At 48.6% G+C, this 19948-nt stretch overlaps 1 protein-coding gene across 1 annotated transcript in view; it reads right to left on the reverse strand.

The window, feature by feature from the left end:
• LOC135541488 (helicase ARIP4-like) overlaps positions 1-19669 on the reverse strand; it is a 33872-nt gene extending 14203 nt beyond the window's left edge. The window contains 11 exon segments of the mRNA XM_064967798.1: positions 764-941; positions 1189-1531; positions 2000-2196; positions 4573-4706; positions 4869-5051; positions 5665-5900; positions 6379-6579; positions 9145-9278; positions 12930-13545; positions 14894-15063; positions 19560-19669. Of these exon segments, the coding sequence (XP_064823870.1) occupies positions 764-941; positions 1189-1531; positions 2000-2196; positions 4573-4706; positions 4869-5051; positions 5665-5900; positions 6379-6579; positions 9145-9278; positions 12930-13545; positions 14894-15020 (2349 nt within the window). The 5' untranslated portion in view covers positions 15021-15063; positions 19560-19669.
• Between the last annotated feature and the right edge of the window lie 279 nt (positions 19670-19948).

Genomic DNA, 19948 nt, shown 5'->3' on the forward strand with positions numbered 1-19948 from the left:
TAATGGCTCACATCAACACCATTATCTCAGAAACCCTAGACCCACTCCAATTTGCATACCGCCCAAACAGATCCACAGATGACGCAATCTCTATTGCACTCCACACTGCCCTTTCCCACCTGGACAAAAGGAACACCTATGTGAGAATACTGTTCATTGACTACAGCTCAGCGTTCAACACCATAGTACCCTCAAAGCTCATCACCAAGCTAAGGATCCTGGGACTAAACACCTCCCTCTGCAACTGGATCCTGGATTTCCTGACATCCTGACCGGTTGCATCACTGCCTGGTACGGCAATTGTTTGGCCTCCGACCGCAAGGCACTTCAGGGGGTTGTGCATACAGCCCAGTACATCACTGGGGCAAAGCTGCCTGCCATCCAGGACCTCTACACCAGGCGGTGTCAGAGGAAGGCCCTAAAAATTGTCAAAGACCCCAGCCACCCCAGTCATAGACTGTTCTCTGTACTACCACATGGCAAGCGGTACCGGAGTGCCAAGTCTAGGAAAAAAAGGCTTCTCAACAGTTTTTACCCCCAAGCCATAAGACTCCTGAACAGGTAACCAATGGTTACCCAGACTATTTGCATTAAGGTTTACACCTGTTGTATTCGGCGCACGTGACACAAATAAACTTTGATTTGATTTGAAAAAATGCAGTGGAACTGACTTTGAGGTCCAGAGTTGAGTTTGAGTGGTCTGTGGTATGCCTGTCTGTCTCTGTCTAATCCCACAGCACCAGTACAGCAATCTTAGCCTCACCTTGCAGCAGACGCAGAAGGCCTTGAGTGGGTTAAGGCCCAGCCAGCCGCTGTTGCCTGCCTCTCTGAAGCGGTTCATAAACTCAGTGTAAAGGGCCCTCTGCAGGGGTGACAGGCGCACCATGATCACATGCTCTTCCTTGGAGGGGAGCTGGTCCCGCAGTACGTCGTGGCCTCGCCTGGGACAGACACAGATTATTATCAGACTGCATATACACCTAAGCAATCCTTCACAGATCTCTAGGAGAGAGTGGGGGCTAAGAGTGACGGGTTGATTTAGGATGAGAAACCATATTTGACAGAGAGAGGATAGAGAAATCGAGAAAGAGAGAGTGAGAGAGACAGAAAGAGCGATATAAAAAGCAAAAGGTGAGGAGAGGTAGGTGAATAAAAAAAAAAATAGTCTGCACTCTTCTCTGCTCTCACCTCTGGACGAAGCCCTCCAGCAGACTATGGAGGACGTGACTTCGATATCTCATCACCCTGGCATCCTGCGGCGTGCTGTCCACACACTGCCCGTTCAGAATGGGCCTCTCGAACATGTTACTGAACTCCTGCCTGGTGCCCAGGAAGTCAGGCCTGACAAAGTCCACCATGCACCAGTACTCTATCAGGTTGTTCTGGAGGGGGTATCCCGTGAGGACCACACGTCGCCTGGAGCGGATGTTCTTCAGGGCCTGCGAGGTGCTGGCATGGCAGTTCTTAATGCGGTGGCCCTCATCACAGATCACCACGTCTGGACCGGGCCTGGCCAGGGCCTTCTCCATACCTAGGAGGAGGAGGAGTGAGAGAGTAAAACACAAGGTAGGAGAATGTGTGTGTGTTTGTAGGTGTGTGAGAAAGAAAAGAGTAACATAACTAATAACATAAATGATGATGAATGGATAAAATAATAAAGTTCTCTGATCTATTATTAGTAGTAGAATGTCATTGCAATTCATCAGCCTTGGCATTTTAATATGGTCATTTATGGCGTTTTTTACAAGGCATTACTCATCCAGTGTCTAGTGAACTGCTGTCAGCCTACAGTATTGTATCTTTATATTGGTGATACATTATCTCATATTCAGAAAGCTTCTCAGAGTCAGTTTAGCATTTTAGGATCACAATAAATAATATTAGCTGGACATGTGGGACCTGATCCTAGATCAGCACTCCTAATCTGAAACTATTACTACTCCGTCCCCAGAACACCTATAGTGGGCCCTGCAGCGACCTCTAACCACTGACCCCTTACCTTTCATGAGCTCCTGCTGCCTCTCCTCTTCGTCCAGGTCGATGATGACGGGTCCCTGGGGCTTCTTGGACTTCCTCTTCCTGCCTGTCACAAAGCTCTTCTTCAGGGACAGCAGGCGGTACATCTCATACCCCATCAGGAGGACACCTCCATCCCTGGACCAGTCCTGCACTACCTTAGCCCGAGCCACCGTGGTTCTGTAGGGCACACACAATCATACATAAGCACTGTTACGTACACATGCTCTCACATACAGGCACACGTCAGGGCTGTCATAAAGTACCTCATGGCTGTACCTTACACACGGCAGTACACACACGGCAGATCACACACACACACGCACGGCAGATCACACATACGCGGCAGAACACACACACACCCGACAGAACACACACACACACGGCAGAACACACATAAAATATATACACACACACACACACACACATATGGCAGAACACACACACAAACGCGGCAGAACACACGCGGCAGATCACACACACACACGTAGCAGAACACACACACGCGGCAGATCACAAACACACCCGACAGAACACACCCGGCAGAACACACACACACATACACACACATACACACGGCAGAACACACATAAAATATACACACACACACACACAAACGCGGCAGAACACACACACACACGCGGCAGATCACACACACCACACGCGCGCGCACAGCAGATCACACACACGCGCGCGCTCGGCAGATCACACACACGCGCGCGCGCGGCAGATCACACACACACGCGCGGCAGATCTCACACACACACACGCGCGCGCGGCAGATCTCACACACACACACGCGCGCGGCAGATCACACACACACACATACGCGGCAGAACACACACACACCCGGCAGAACACACCCGGCAGAACACACACACACACGGCAGAACACACACACACACGGCAGAACACACATAAAATATATACACACACACACATATGGCAGAACACACGGCAGAACACACACACAAAAGCGGCAGAACACACGCGGCAGATCACACACACACACGTAGCAGAACACACACGCGCGCGCGGCAGATCACACACGCGCGGCAGATCTCGGCAGATCACACACACGCGGCAGATCACACACTCGCTCTCTCTCACACACACACACACGCACGGCAGATCACGCACACGCGCGCGGCAGATCACACACACGCGCGCGCGGCAGATCACACACACGCACGCGCGGCAGATCACACACACGCGCGCGGCAGATCACACACACGCGCGCGGCAGATCACACACACGCGCGGCAGATCACACACACACGCGGCAGATCACACACACGCGCCAGATCACACACACACACACGGCAGATCACACACACACACGCGCGCGGCAGATCACACACACGCACGGCAGATCACACACACACACACACACACACACACACACACACACACACACACGCGCGCGGCAGATCTCACTCACACGCACACGCACACACACACACACACACAAGCACACACACGCGCGGCAGATCACACACACACACGCGGCAGATCACACACACACACACACACGCGCGGCAGATCACACACACGCGCGGCAGAACACACACACGCACGGCAGAACACACACACACACACACGGCAGCACACAAACACACACGGCAGCACACAAACACACACGGCAGCACACAAACACACACGGCAGCACACAAACACACACGGCAGCACACAAACACACACGGCAGCACACACACACGGCAACACACACACACACACACGGCAGAACACACACACGGCAGAACACACACACACACGGCAGCACACAAACACACACGGCAGAACACACACACACACACACACACACACGGCAGCACACAAACACACACGGCAGCACACAAACACACACGGCAGCACACAAACACACACGGCAGCACACACACACACGGCAGCACACACACACACACACACGGCACAGCACACACACGGCAACACACACACACACGGCAGCACACACACGGCAGCACACACACACACACGGCAGCACACACACACACACGGCAGCACACACACACACACGGCAGCACACACACACACACGGCAGCACACACACACGGCAGCACACACACACACACGGCAGCACACACACACACACGGCAGCACACACACACACACACGGCAGACACACACACACACACGGCAGAACACACACACACACACACGGCAGAACACACACACACACACACGGCAGCACACACACACACGGCAGCACACACACACACGGCAGCACACACACGGCAGCACACACACGGCAGCACACACACACACACGGCAGCACACACACGCACACGGCAGCACACACACGCACACGGCAGCACACACACGCACACGGCAGCACACACACGCACACGGCAGCACACACACACGGCAGAACACACACACGGCAGAACACACACACACACGGCAGAACACACACACACACGGCAGAACACACACGGCAGAACACACACACACGACAGAACACACACACACACACGACAGTATACAATTGACACAGTGCAGTGTGTTAGTCAGCTTTACTATATAAAATGTCACATACTTGTGCTCGTCATTGAGGATGTGGACTCTGAAGGTGCGTCCTGTGACGATGGCAGGGTCACTATCAGGGGGAAGAGCCTCTTGGGTGGGAAGCCACAGGTTAAACTCTGCCAGCCAGTTCTGAAGGGTGTTCACCTGGGGAGAAAGAGAGAGATAAAGACACAGCTGTGCTCACAGACAGACACACACACACACAGAGACACACAGGGGAGATGAACAGAGAGCAATGGGAGAAAGAGACAGAAAGCAAGAGAAGAGAGCGAGACACACTCATCATCTCCTTAACGGTCTACTCACAGGGACGATGGCCAGTACGGTGTGGGCCCCGGTGTGTCTGAGCAGGATGTCTATAAAGGAGATGACCTGCAGGGTCTTGCCCAGACCCATGCTGTGGGCCAGGATACAGCCAAACCCGCTGCTGCCCTTATAGCGCTCCAGAGACTCCACCAGGTTATCATAGAGGAACCGGATCCCACCAACCTGGGGAGGGAGGGAGAGAGGTAGGAAAGAAGGGGGAGGAAAGAGATGGAGCGAGAGAGGGGGGGGTAAGTGGGGGAAGGAGTGAGAAGGAGATGAGGGATGGAGGAAGAGAGAATGAACTCAATTAAATAACGCATGCAGTGTTAGTGAGTTAGTGTACCTGGTGAGGTTTGACGTCACGTGCCAGTTGTGGGGTGAGATACAGGTCTTTCTCCTCTGTGGGGTGCTGCAGTCTGTGTGTGGGTGCGCTTGTGTGTTCGTGTGTGTGTGTGAGCTCGTTAACGTAACTGGTGAGGTTTGATGGCCCGGGCCAGTTGTGGGACGAGGAACAGTTCTTCCTCCTCTGCAGTTTGTGTGTGTGTGTGTGTGCGTGCATTAGTTAAAGTAACTGGTGAAGTTTGACGGCCTGGGCCAGTTGTGGGGCAAGGAACAGGTCTTCCTCCTCTGCAGTTTTGTGTGTGTGTGTGTGTGTGTGTGTGTGTGTGTGCATTAGTTAAAGTAACTGGTGAAGTTTGACGGCCTGGGCCAGTTGTGGGGCAAGGAACAGGTCTTCTTCCTCAGCAGGGTGCTGCAGTGTGTGTATACGTGTGCACGCGTGCATTAGTTAACGTACCTGGTGAGGTTTGACGGCCCGGGCCAGCTGTGGGGCGAGGAACAGGTCTTCTTCCTCTGCGGGGTGGTTGATATTAACTAGGACCCTCCCCTGGGCATCTGGTTGGTTGAGCGAGTCGTTGATATGCGCGCCACTGCTCTCCGCCGTGCCCCCCACACCTTCGTCCTCGTCCTCATTGGCCGACTCACTGCTGATCTGCAGGGCGTCGTCGTCCCCAGAGCTCAGCTCGATCACGTCTGGGAGGAATTTGATCGATTAGATGTATTTATTATTCGGGTAAACAACGACACAGTTAAAAACATCAAAATAACACACTCATTTCCACTGTGGTCCTGGAAGACAGCAGGCATCATTAGTTCCGAGCAGGAAAATTGATATTCATAGTTCATGCCATTAAGCATTCGGAACCTGACAGCTAACCAATTACTGTGTATATATATTCCTGTTAGTCCAACCAAGGAACGTTATAACTTCAAGGTCCTACCTATAACGTTCTTTGCCCTTCTAGAGATCTGAAAGGATTGGACAGGTCTAAGAAATATGTTAATAGCACCGCCTTACCTTCTGATAGATAGGCTATGGGGATGTTACACCATATTATGTACACCAATCGAATAGTCTCAGATCTCCACAAGTGTCTTGGGGTTCAATTTGTGACACAGCCAGAGAGTTGTGGTTGTTCCCTTTATTTGAGCAGTCCTCCTACAGTCTTACCATCTCTGATAGCAGGTCTGACAGCAGGTCTGATAGCCAGTCTGATAATGGGGATAGCTGGTGGCTTGACATCCTCCTGCTTCTCCTCCTCCTCACTACTGTCACTGCTGTCCAGGCAGATAACGTCCTGCCTGGCTAGGAAAGCAGCCTCTAACGACCCCTGACCTTGACACTCCTCCTCCCCAGGCCTCAACACCGATTCTATTGGAGGAGAGAGGGAAATGCACTGAGAACAACGAGAGAAAGAAAGAGAGAGAGACACAGACAGGCAGAGTAGGATACGGGTAACACGGAACCCAATCTGGCTGAGCGTGTGCGCCATTGTGCACACATTTATTTTGTCCCCCTACACCACATATGTCAGAGTCAAGGCCCGCGGGCCACATCCGGCCCGCGAGAAGGTTTTTTACGGCCCCTGGGATGATCTTGATTTATTATTAGAACCGGCCCGCAGACCGCAGCAAGCCGGCAGCCCGCAGATCTTTTACACGCACCAATACTACATTTCCCACAATGCAACGGTGACGCACCGAGCAGTAGGCTGCTTCATTTCAATATTTATTGGCACAGCAGTCGTCAGCATCACAGTAAAATTAACTTTCAGATACCCATCAAAAATGGCAAAACGGAAGGTGGACACTGAGAACCGGGGTTTCAAACAAGGTGGGAGTCGGAGTATATGTTCACGGAGGTAGCTGGAAAACCTGTGTGTCTTCTGTGTGGAGAAAGTGTGGCGGTACTGAAAGAGTATAATCTGAGACGACATTATGAAACGAAACACGCGGACAAAAACAAGAATATGGACATGGAACAAAGGCTACAAAAGGCAGAGGAATTAAAACGAGGCCTCAAATCTCGACAGGCTCTGTTCAAAAAAGCCAAATCACAAGGTATTTCAATCCAATTATATTTTAAAAATATTTCAGTTGAGTGGATGATAGAAAATTGCTATTATTGTTTTTTCTTTGAAGTAAATTTAGCCCACTTTTGCTAAAATAGAAAATATAGGCTACTGATGGTGCCTTGAATACCGGTTTCTTTCATTTAATGTTCATGTTATGGGGATTTTTATATAAAGGAAATTTGTCTTTTGTGTCTGTTGAAAATTAAAGATTACTGACAGAGCCATAAGAAAATATTGCTTTATTTATCTGATCATATTGGAATATATTTGTTAGGTTTTCAGTAGGTTCAATTAGGTTCACTAGACTATATGCGTCATTTAAAAATTTTTCAATGAACATTCGAACAGTCCGGCCCTCGGCTTGTAGCTAAATTTTTTATTTGGCCCTCCGTCCATTTGACTTTGACACCCCTGCCCTACACCAAACGTGATCACGACACGCAGGTTAAAATATCAAAACAAACTCTGAACCAATGATATTAATTTGGGGACAGGTTGAAAAGCATTAAACATTTATGGCAATTTAGCTTGCACTTGCTAGCTAATTTGTCCTATTTAGCTAGCTTGCCGTTTTTAGCTAATTTGTCCTGGGATATAAACATTAGGTTGTTATTTTACCTGAAATGCACAAGGTCCTCTACTCCAACAATTAATCCACACATAAAAAAATGGTCAACCAAATCGTTTCGAGTCATCTGTCCTCCTTCCAGGCCTTTTCATCATTTAACTTATATGGTGACTGGCATCTAAACTTTCATAGTATTACAACAACAACCGGCAACAGTTCGTCTTTCAATCACCCATGCGAGCAGTGTGGGTGCAATAATTGAATAACATAGATTCCTACATTTATTTTGTGACGCGAGCAGTGTAGACAGGGTATAAGTGAAAGATCGAAAGAGAAGGGATGAGCACAGTACCTCAGAAAGTATTACATTTTTTTGCGGGGGCTTTGTCTAAAATGTACTAAAATTATCTATTTGACATAGGTGGGTTGGTTGTTTCGCAAGAAAACCGACATGCACAACTATGGGGCAAAACAGACGGGGTTGGCTAAGATTGTTGACAATATATCAACTATATTTTGTCTCCAATGTTTACTGGAAACCCAAATACATTTGCATAATCAGCACTTGTTGATTCAAATATATTGTTACAGTTGTTGGTTAGCTAGCTAGTGAATTTTTGCCGTATTAGCATAGACGTGACATGAGTCAAAAGATGGTATCTAGAACAAGATAAAACTAGCTGAACGGTGCCACCTACAATTCCCCACATTGCAGCTTCTTGCTAGCTATCTAGACATTCAGAATCACAACCCCACACAGACCTCTGCCCCAACTAAATTTTAATAAAACAGTTTGACAGTGTTTATGAGTGCACCCCATAACAAAGAGGCACCAGTAGAAGTGGCGCTACAGTTATTGGCTCCATGTGTAGCAAGTGAAGTGGGAGATTTCTAATCAATGGTAAATGTAATTTAAATAACCAAATTAAGTTGGCTAAATAAGAAGGCTTAGGCTACAATGATCAACCAACAAGTAGGCCGTTTCATATCAATAGAGTTGTTGTAGACAAGGACGCCTCTAAATGGCCTTAATTAGCCTTGCTACTTTAGCTAGCTAGTTGGCTACTGTAGCTAGCTAGATTCTTTACAACGATTTTATACAGCAAAGACAGGCCGCAACAAATTTGTCTAAATTGCACGATTCGGTTTGGTTACTTTCTCCCTTAGTCCTACACACATTGACTGTCACATTGACTGGCCCCCACCCTTCCGCTGAAGAGCGTTTTCATTGAAGCCCCCCCCCCCCCAAATGTATTTTCTTTGTCTAGAGGGTGGTTTGGGGTAGAACTCTCACCTGGGGGAGGACAATCTGTGACAGGTGGTGCTGTATAGTCCTTCCTCTGCTGCTCCAGACGCCTCAGCCTCTCTAACTCCTCCTGCTGGGCTGCCTTGGTTACTGCTTCCATCTGGTGCTCCTTTAGCAGCTTCCTGTTCGGAGGAGAGGAGGACGGGTTAGAGGAGGACTTGTTAGACGAGAGCACAGGAGACTGGTTAAAGTAGAGGAGGACAGTGGACAGGTTAGAGGAGAGGAGGACGGGTTAGAGGAGGACTTGTTAGACGAGAGCACAGGAGACTGGTTAAAGTAGAGGAGGACAGTGGACAGGTTAGAGGAGAGGAGGACAGGTTAGAGGAGAGGAGGACAGGTTAGACGAGAGCACAGGAGACTGGTTAAAGTAGATGAGGACAGTGGACAGGTTAAAGGAGAGGAGGACAGTTTAGAGGAGAGGAGGACTTGTTAGAGGAGAGGAGGACGGGTTAGAGGAGAGCACAGGAGACTGGTTAAAGTAGATGAGGACAGTGGACGGGTTAGAGGAGAGGAGGACGGGTTAGAGGAGAGGAGGACAGGTTAGAGGAGAGGAGGACGGGTTAGAGGAGAGCACAGGAGACTGGTTAAAGTAGATGAGGACAGTGGACGGGTTAGAGGAGAGGAGGACGGGTTAGAGGAGAGGAGGACGGGTTAGAGGAGAGGAGGACGGGTTAGAGGAGAGGAGGACGGGTTAGAGGAGAGGAGGACGGGTTAGAGGAGAGGAGGACGGGTTAGAGGAGAGGAGGGGACGGGTTAGAGGAGAGGGAGGACGGGTTAGAGGAGAGGAGGACGGGTTAGAGGAGAGGAGGACTTGTTAGAGGAGAGGAGGACGGGTTAGAGGAGAGGAGGACGGGTTAGAGGAGAGGAGGACGGGTTAGAGAGGAGAGGAGGACGGGTTAGAGGAGAGGAGGACGGGTTAGAGGAGAGGAGGGACGGGTTAGAGGAGAGGGGGGACTTGTTAGAGGAGAGGAGGACGGGTTAGAGGAGAGAGGAGGACGGGTTAGAGGAGAGGAGGACTTGTTAGAGGAGAGGAGGACGGGTTAGAGGAGAGGAGGACGGGTTAGAGGAGAGGAGGACGGGTTAGAGGAGAGGAGGACGGGTTAGAGGAGAGGAGGACGGGTTAGAGGAGAGGAGGACTTGTTAGAGGAGAGGAGGACGGGTTAGAGGAGAGGAGGACGGGTTAGAGGAGAGGAGGACTTGTTAGAGGAGAGGAGGACGGGTTAGAGGAGAGGAGGACGGGTTAGAGGAGAGGAGGACGGGTTAGAGGAGAGGAGGACGGGTTAGAGGAGAGGAGGACGGGTTAGAGGAGAGGAGGACTTGTTAGAGGAGAGGAGGACGGGTTAGAGGAGAGGAGGACTTGTTAGAGGAGAGGAGGACGGGTTAGAGGAGAGGAGGACGGGTTAGAGGAGAGGAGGACGGGTTAGAGGAGAGGAGGACGGGTTAGAGGAGAGGAGGACGGGTTAGAGGAGAGGAGGACTTGTTAGAGGAGAGGAGGACGGGTTAGAGGAGAGGAGGACGGGTTAGAGGAGAGGAGGACGGGTTAGAGGAGAGGAGGACTTGTTAGAGGAGAGGAGGACGGGTTAGAGGAGGACTTGTTAGACGAGAGGAGGACGGGTTAGAGGAGAGGAGGACGGGTTAGAGGAGGACTTGTTAGACGAGAGGAGGACGGGTTAGAGGAGAGGAGGACGGGTTAGAGGAGAGGAGGACGGGTTAGAGGAGAGGAGGACTTGTTAGAGGAGAGGAGGACGGGTTAGAGGAGAGGAGGACGGGTTAGAGGAGAGGAGGACGGGTTAGAGGAGAGGAGGACTTGTTAGAGGAGAGGAGGACGGGTTAGAGGAGAGGAGGACTTGTTAGAGGAGAGGAGGACGGGTTAGAGGAGAGGAGGACAGGTTAAAGGAGAGGAGGACAGGTTAGAGGAGAGGAGGACAGGTTAAAGGAGAGGACTTGTTAGACGAGAGCACAGGAGACTGGTTAAAGTAGATGAGGACAGTGGACAGGTTAGAGGAGAGGAGGACAGGTTAGAGGAGAGCACAGGAGACTGGTTAAAGTAGATGAGGACAGTGGACAGGTTAGAGGAGAGGAGGACAGGTTAGAGGAGAGCACAGGAGACTGGTTAAAGTAGATGAGGACAGTGGACAGGTTAGAGGAGAGGAGGACAGGTTAGAGGAGAGGAGGACGGGTTAGAGGAGAGCACAGGAGACTGGTTAAAGTAGATGAGGACAGTGGACAGGTTAAAGGAGAGGAGGACAGGTTAGAGGAGGAAGAAGACGGATCAGAAGGGAGGGAGGGACGGGTCAGAGGAGAGGGGGACGGGTCAGAGGAGAAGGGGGGAGTGCGGGTCAGAGGAGAAGGGGGGAGTGCGGGTCAGAGGAGAAGGGGGGGGGGGCGGGTCAGACCAGAGAACAGAGGGGGACGGGTCAGAGGAGGATGGGGGAGCGGGTCAAAAGAGAGGACGGAGGGGGCGGGTCAGAGGAGGACGGAGGGGGCGGGTCAGAAGAGAGGAGGACGGAGGGGGGCGGGTCAGAAGAGAGGAGGACGGAAGGGGGTGGGTCAGAAGAGGACGGAGGGGGCGGGTCAGAGGAGGACGGGGGAGCGGGTCAGAAGAAAGGAGGACGGAAGGGGGCGGGTCAGAAGAAAGGAGGACGGAGAGGGGGGTGGGTCAGAAGAGAGGAGGACGGAGAGGGGCGGGCCAGAAGAGAGGAGGACGGGGGGGCGGGTCAGGAGAGGAGGAGGAGGACGGAGGGGGTGGGTCAGAAGACAGGACGACGGAGGGGGCGGGTCAGAAGAGAGGAGGACGGAGGGGGCGGGTCAGAAGAGAGGAGGACGGAGGGGGCGGGTCAGAAGACAGGACGACGGAGGGGGGCGGGTCAGAAGACAGGAGGACGGAGGGGGGCGGGTCAGAAGAGAGGAGGACGGAGGGGGGCGGGTCAGAAGACAGGACGACGGAGGGGGAGGGTCAGAGAAGGACGGGGGAGAGGGTCAGAAGAGAGGACGAGGGGGGCGGGTCAGAAGAGAGGAGGACGGAGGGGGGGCGGGTCAGAAGAGAGGAGGACGGAGGGGGGGCGGGTCAGAAGAGAGGACGGAGGGGGGTGGGTCAGAAGAGGACGGAGGGGGGCGGGTCAGAAGAGGAGGACGGGGGAGCGGGTCAGAAGAAAGGAGGACGGAAGGGGGCGGGTCAGAAGAAAGGAGGACGGAGGGGGGCGGGTCAGAAGAGAGGAGGACGGAGAGGGGCGGGCCAGAAGAGAGGAGGACGGAGGGGGGCGGGTCAGAAGACAGGACGACGGAGGGGGCGGGTCAGAGAAGGACGGGGGGAGAGGGTCAGAAGAGAGGGACGGGGGGCGGGTCGAGGGGGGCGGGTCAGAAGAGAGGAGGACGGAGGGGGTGGGTCAGAAGAGGGACGGAGGGGGCGGGTCAGAGGAGGACGGAAGGGGGCGGGTCAGAAGAGAGGAGGACGGAGGGGGGCGGGTCAGAAGAGAGGAGGACGGAGGGGGGCGGGTCAGAAGAGTGGAGGACGGAGGGGGGCGGGTCAGAAGACAGGAGGATGGGTCAGAAGAGGAGGACGGGGGGTGCGGGTCAAAAGAGAGGAGGACGGAGGGGGCGGGTCAGAAGAGAGGAGGACGGGCCAGAAGAGAGAAGGACGGAACAGAGGAAAGGAGGACGGGTCAGAGGAAAGGAGGACGGATCAGAGGAAAGGAGGAAGGATCAGAGGAAAGGAGGGGGATAGGTTAGAAGAGGGTGCATTATACATTGGCACCGCCCTATCAAACAAATACCTGATGTTCTTCCTCATGTGTGCTGGTTTAGAGGTCTTAGCAGGCTTAGGGTCTTTAGACTTGGAGACCCTCGGTTTCTTCTTTTTGCCCGCAGAGGGCTTGTTCTGGCTGGGGCTCTCAGGACCAGACGAAGGGGCTTGGGACTTTGAAGCCTTGGAGGCCCTTGGTTTCTTCTTTTTGCCCACAGAGGTCTTGTCCTGGCTGGGGCTCTCAGGACCGGACGAAGGGGCCTGGGACTTTGAAGCCTTGGAGGCCCTTGGTTTCTTCTTTTTGCCCGCAGGGGGGATGTCCTGGCTGGGGCTCTCAGGACGGGACGGGGGCTGGGAGCGAGATGCAGGTCTCGAGTTGGGCTGAGAAGAAGGCCTGGAGGCGGGCTTTTTGTCCACAGAGGGCTTGTCTTGACTGGGGCTCTCAGGACGGGATGGGGGCTGGGAGCCATCGCCAGACAGGGGCTTGGATCGAGACGCAGGTCTCGAGTTGGGCTGGGAGGAAGGCCTGGAGGAAGGCTGAGAAGGGGGCCCAGAGGTAGGCTCTTCCGAGGGTGAGGTAGCTGAGGGGGAGTCCCTCCCTCCCTGGGTCTCCATCTCTGTACTGCCATGGCCACTCTCTGGCCGCTCTGTGGGACAGAGGAGCAGAGAATGACATCAATCAGTCAACTAATTATTAAATCAGTGTCTGGGAAACTGGCCAATAGGGTTAGAGAAATAGACAAACCCTTTTGGGAAAGCATTGTTTGTTGGGAACTTTCTCCAATCCCCCTTGGACACTATTGAATGGTGTTGAATGCATTCAGTTGTAAAACTGACTTGATTATCCCCCTTTCCCTTACAGAAGCATTGGTTGATCAGTTTCTGGGGTACTTTCAATGGAGAATCTCAATTGAACAACATTCTAAGTCCAGGATCAGGCTTAATGATGTGTCTTGGAAATCGTCCTTAAATCCTAACTCTTGTATTCTTTAATGAGCCAAATAATCATTTTCTCTATGGTTCATTCATTGCTATTACTGTATGAACCCAGTAAGACATGTTACATACAGTGTTTGCGTCCCAAATGGAACCCTATTTTCCTTAATAGTGCACTACTTTTTACAAGAGCCCTTAGGGCCCTGGTCAAAGGTACAGCACTAGAAAGAGAATAGGGTGCCATTTGGGATGCATCCAGTGTCTTCATTAGTCTCCCATCCTTCTAGGCAGCCAGGCTGTGAGAGTTAGTGGGGCCTTGCTTGGTGTTCCTTACCCCTGGAAGTCTCTCACATTCTTGGGATTGAACACATAGTTTGGAGGCGTTGCTCAGAGCAGATGCAGGCAGCTCCAGGATGGAAGTTTCATTCCAGCAGCATTCATCAGAACCTGCATTCTCCTGGCTGTGGTTCTGTCTGTTCTAACATGTTGCTGACACCTGTCCGTCTGTAACAATGTGGGACACGGTGGCTCCGAAGACTGTCTCCGAGTGCCTGGCTCACTACCTGACTGTTGTGTCCCCCAAATGGCACTCTATTCCCTCTGTAGTGCACTACTTTTGACCAGGTACCATAGGCCTGGTCAAAAGTAGGGAATAGGGTGCCATTGGGGACACGTACTGTGTAATTGATTGGTTGACTACATAAGTTCACATTTTAAATAAAGATGTTTTGCGTCAGACTGCTGTACAACCATTTTAAAACAGACTCTGCGATATGACGTTGCCCTGAGCAGCAGGATGAACTGAGAATATTGAGCGCAATGCAAGAAGATGCACTCGCACAGAGTATTTTCAAATGTGGATGGCTACGGTTCGCTCTGCTGCAACATGGTAGCTGCAGCACAACAGTGGACAAGTGCTGTTTACTTTACGTGTCACCTACTCTACCTTTAACAGATATAGTATTTAAAGTGAATTAGAATGACTTCTAGAATGTATTAATTGTGAGTAATAAACTAGAGTCAAATCTACGGAGGTGACACCTTCTCCCCGCCACTCACCGACTGCATCATCTTCATCATCCCCATCGTTGTCACCCTCATCATCAATCTCCTCCTCTTCCAGATCCTCCTCTTCACTGTTAACGCTGGGGTCCAGGTCACTTCCTGAGATCGATTCTTCAGACATGGCGTCCCACAGAGCATTACCTACACATCCTCACTTGGGGTACCTGCAATCAAATAGAGCACACACCGCTTTAGCCATTATGTCAAACAACAAAGCAGAGACCCCATTTAAAGGGATAGGTGACCTAGGCCAATTCAGGGTAAGGAAACAAATATGTAATTTTGGCGAACTTTCTTTAAGCTTGGCAAAATGTGCAGAGTTTATTGTTGTGAAGTGGGCTGTCTTGTTGGGGGTTGGAAAATAGAACGAAAATGTGGAAAAACAACAAAAGCATGATAACATAAATCACATCAGCAAGTAGATCGTTATCAATCACATGGTTTCATTTTCACTTTCGTTATCTAAGACAGAGAAGTGCTTGCAATAGAACAATACAGTGAATTATAAACTGTCATCATTTTACTCTGCCTCTCCGAAAGCTTGCATTCGCAAAGAGTCAGAGAGAAAAGAGTAAAAGGAGCTTGTGTGTGTGTGTGTATTTATGTGTGTGAGCGAGAGACAGAGAGAGCGTGAGCGAGCTGGCCAATTACATAAGACCTAAGTTACATAACTGGCCATCGCCACTCAGGCTGTGCCTTCCCTTGAACAGGCTAACCCAATAGACACACAGAGCATGGTCTCTCTGCCCCTTTCTCTCACCTCACTCACATACAAAAGCCTACATACAGTCTCAGGGCAGGTCCGAAACGGTTCCTTCAGATGGTTATGAAACGACTGTGTCAGGTCCGAGTGTCACAGATCCCGCCCACACATGCAAGACAGACATTCTCTCACGCACTTTAAGTCTACCTTTCTCCTATTAATGAAAGACGCAGAGTGTGCTGCAAAGCTAGAAATTAGATATTTTATGCCATGTCTCTTATAAATGTGTGGAGTAGCATACTTGGCAAGGCTCATACTTGGTCATAAGAGTTGACGGGCAAACTACCGAGCCTTCAGAAAGAATTCACACCTCCTAAATTCTTCCACATTTTGTTATAACCTGAATTTAAAATGGATTACATTTAGATTTTGTGTCACTGACCTACACACAATACCCCATAACGTGAAAGTGAAATTATGTTTTTCAACATTTTTACAAATGAATTCAAAAGGAAAAGCTGAAATGTCTTGAGTCAATAAGTTTGGGTTCCCGAGGACTGAGTTTGGAAACACTAAGGGTGCACGTTTTGGTTTTGCCCCCAGTACTACACAGCTGATTCAAATAATCAACTAATCTTTAAACTTTGATTATTTGAATTGTCTGTGTAGTGCCCGAGCAAAAAACAAAACGTGCACCTCATGGAGTCCCGTGAACAGAGTTTGGGAAACACTGCAATAAGTATTCAAACCCAGCGTCATGATAAGCCGAAATAAGTTCAGGAGTAAAAAGCTGATTAACAAGTCACATAAGTTGCATGGACTCACTCTGTGTGCCGTAATAGTATTTAACATGATTTTTGAATGACTACCTGATCTCTGTACCCCACACATACAAATAATTGTAAGGTCCCTCAGTCAAGCAGTGAATTTCTAACACAGGTTCAACCAAAAAAACAGGGAGGTTTTCCAATGGCTCGCAAAGAAGGGCACCTATTGGTAGATGGGTAAAAATAAAATAAAAAGCAGACAATGAATATCCCTTTGAGCATGGTGAGGTCAATTAATTACACTTTGGATAGTGTAGCAATACACTCAGTTAGTACAAAGATACAGGGGTCCTTCCTAACTCACTACAGACCCTGGAAACCGCTCTTGGATTTCACTGAGGCCAATGGTGACTTTATTAAAACAGTTAGAGTTTAATGGCTGTGATAGGAGAAAACAGAGGATTGATCAACAACATTGTAGTTACTCAACAATACCTAACCTAAATGACAGAGTGAAAAGAAAGCTTGTATGGAATAAAAATATTTCAAAACATGCATCCTGTTTGCAATATATTTAAAAAAACAGCAATAAATGTGGCATAGAAATTAACTTTATGTCCTGAATACAAAGCATTATGTTTGGGAGGCAAATCCAACACAACACATCAAGGAGTAACCACTCCACATATTTTCAAGTCTGGTGGTGGCTGCATCATGTTATGGGTATGCTTGTCATCAGCAAGGACAAGGGACTTTTTTTGGGATAAAAATAAATGGAATAGAGCTAAGCACAGGCAACATCCTTGAGGAAAACCTTGATCAGTCTGCTTTCCAACAGACAAATGTACCTTTCAGCAGGGCAATAGCCTAAAACACAAGGCTAAATATACACTGGAGTTGCTTACCAAGACGACGCTGAATGTTCCTGAGTGGCCTAGTTACAGTTGACTTAAATCTGCTTGAAAATTAATGGCAAGACTTGAAAATGGCTGTCTAGAAATGAGCAACAACCAGATTTAAGAATTTTAAAAAGAGCAATGTGTAAATGTTGTACAATCCAGGTGTGCAGTTGTAATCACTGCCAAAGGTGATTCTAACATGTATTGACTCAAGGGTGTGAATAGTCATATAAACAGAGATATTTCTGTATTTCATTTTCAATACATTTGCAAATATTTCTAGAAACCATAAAAGGAGGCTTGTATAATGCAGAGATGACACTTTACTTAAATATGTATTTTATTTAAGATATTAGAAACACAATGTTGAAGTAAAGACCCCTGTCAACTAAAATCAACACTTGTATTTAGTTGGGGATAAATGATTTGCCTTCAGTAAGTTTAAGAAACATTGCTTTGTGCCTTGTAATTCTTGTAATTAATGTCACCTACCCTCATTCCATTTACCCCCCCCCCCCCTTAATGATTTAGATGCACTATTGTAAAGTGGCTGTTCCACTGGATGTCAGAAGGTGAATTCACCAATTTGTAAGTCGCTCTGGATAAGAGCGTCTGCTAAATGACTTAAATGTAAATGTACTGTAACAAGCATTCTGAAAAGTAGTTGAAATCTGGTGTCAGCCCTGACCAGACCGAATCTGAACCAATCATAGACGTCTATGTTTCACAAGTTTGGACAACACAGTAGAGAAGTTGTATGATTTGTTAAACTTAAAATCAGTGGCTTTTGTTTGCATGCATTTTAAAGTGACAAATGAGTCAAATCATAAGTATGTTAACGTGGAATTGCCTATATCTATCTCACTAGCTGTGTTATTCAGGTTTTCTATGTAGGCTAACAGGGACTGTATTCGGCAGGTTAGCCTAGTGGTTAGAGCATTGGACTAGTAACCGAAAGGTTGCAAGTTCAAATCTCTGAGTTGACAATGTACAAAATCTGTCGTTCTGCCCCTGAACAGGCAGTTAACCCACTGTTCCTAGGCAGTCATTGAAAATAAGAATTTGTTCTTAACTGACTTGCCTAGTAAAATGAAGTTAAAAACTAAATAAAAGAGCGACTCACAGTAGGAGTGCTGATCTAGGATCAGATTCCCACTGTTCATAAATTATTATATAAAAGGCTAAACTGATCATAGACCAGCTTTGTGGATAGGGGCCCAGAGCTGATTGAGAGAACACTGGAGGTGAAAACCTTGTGTTAAAAAACAAAATATAGTGTCAAATCTGACAGAGGAAGAAAGCTGCAGCATTGAACACAGTCAGAATCACAGATCGCCGCCTGCCTCTCAAACTCAAGAATCTCAACATTCAGTTTCTTTGTGATCTGTATCCATGGTGAACCCAGATAGTCAGCCGATACATTATAAGGTTTTCAATAATACATGCATGTCCAGCATAAAATATTTATACATTCCTGCACAGCTGCTTACAAAATATCAACTGTATGGCCACTACACTGAGCAGCATGTAATAATACCTCTCCTCCTGCATATCAAACTATGATCCCAAGGCAATAATTGTGTGTTATTTGAATTTAGATTTAAGAAAACATAACTTCCTCTCCCACACACTACTACTGAGCCATATAGAAGTGTGTTACATAAACATGCTAAATAAATGCAAAATATTGTATCCAACTCTAGCTTCTGTAAGTAGCTATGACGAACAGCCATAAATAGGTAGCCGATACCTGGCTTACTTGTTTTCTGTACCCACCCTCCTAACGTTTAATATGTTATTCGTTAGCGAACATCAACATTATAAAAAATGTATATATCTACGAATATTAGCAAGCAAATCAGATACTGTTTTTTTAACGCTAATCTGGGTTGGAACACTGCTAAGAAATAGCTAGTTAGCTAACGTTAGCACTAGCTACCGTGCCCATTCAAAAGACAGTATTATTCTAAGGCTGGGTAAACTAGCTACCGCGATAGCTATAACCAGATTATCTACTATCTTTTGTTTTGCCACAATTAGTTAGCTAGCTAAATCTGAACGATTTCTATGAATATGAACAAACAAGTCGTACTAAATACAGCCAGATAGCAGCTAGTTCGTGCGTGATTGAGCAGCTAGCTTGTTGTTAGTGAGCTAGCATCATGTTAGCATACAAATCGCTGTTTTCAGCCAACGTCTATTGTCCAGGGGATGGCTAATCTAGAAAGCCCCTTATGTTACTGAAAAACAGGTTAAATTCGAAACAAAAAGGTGCCAAACTATGTACTTACATTTTGCATTCCCTTAGGAAATAGTGACGATATGTTAATGATTACTCTTTTTTTTAATAAACAGTGTAGCTAGCTATTTTTTGATTCCCCCCTCACAGTTTCTTCAAGGGTAACAGTAACAATGTTCCCTGCACGCATGGAAAAACAACACGCCAGAACATAGTTCCGGAGGAACACTCGAATTCCCCAAAACGGTTTAAAAGCAGCCCAAAACAGCTTTCAGGCAGGGCCCAAAATTCATATTTTATTTAAGTTTGTGTTGTACTCAGCAACACGAAATAATTGACTCAATGATAATAGCATAGTAATTAGAGCATTTATGTAATTTGCCTATAAATGCACACCACGAGAAAGTATATTATGGCGCCATCTGCTGGATAAATGGATTG

The sequence above is a fragment of the Oncorhynchus masou genome, chromosome 6, assembly GCF_036934945.1.
Source record: "Oncorhynchus masou masou isolate Uvic2021 chromosome 6, UVic_Omas_1.1, whole genome shotgun sequence".
NCBI classification, from domain to species: Eukaryota; Metazoa; Chordata; class Actinopteri; order Salmoniformes; family Salmonidae; genus Oncorhynchus; species Oncorhynchus masou.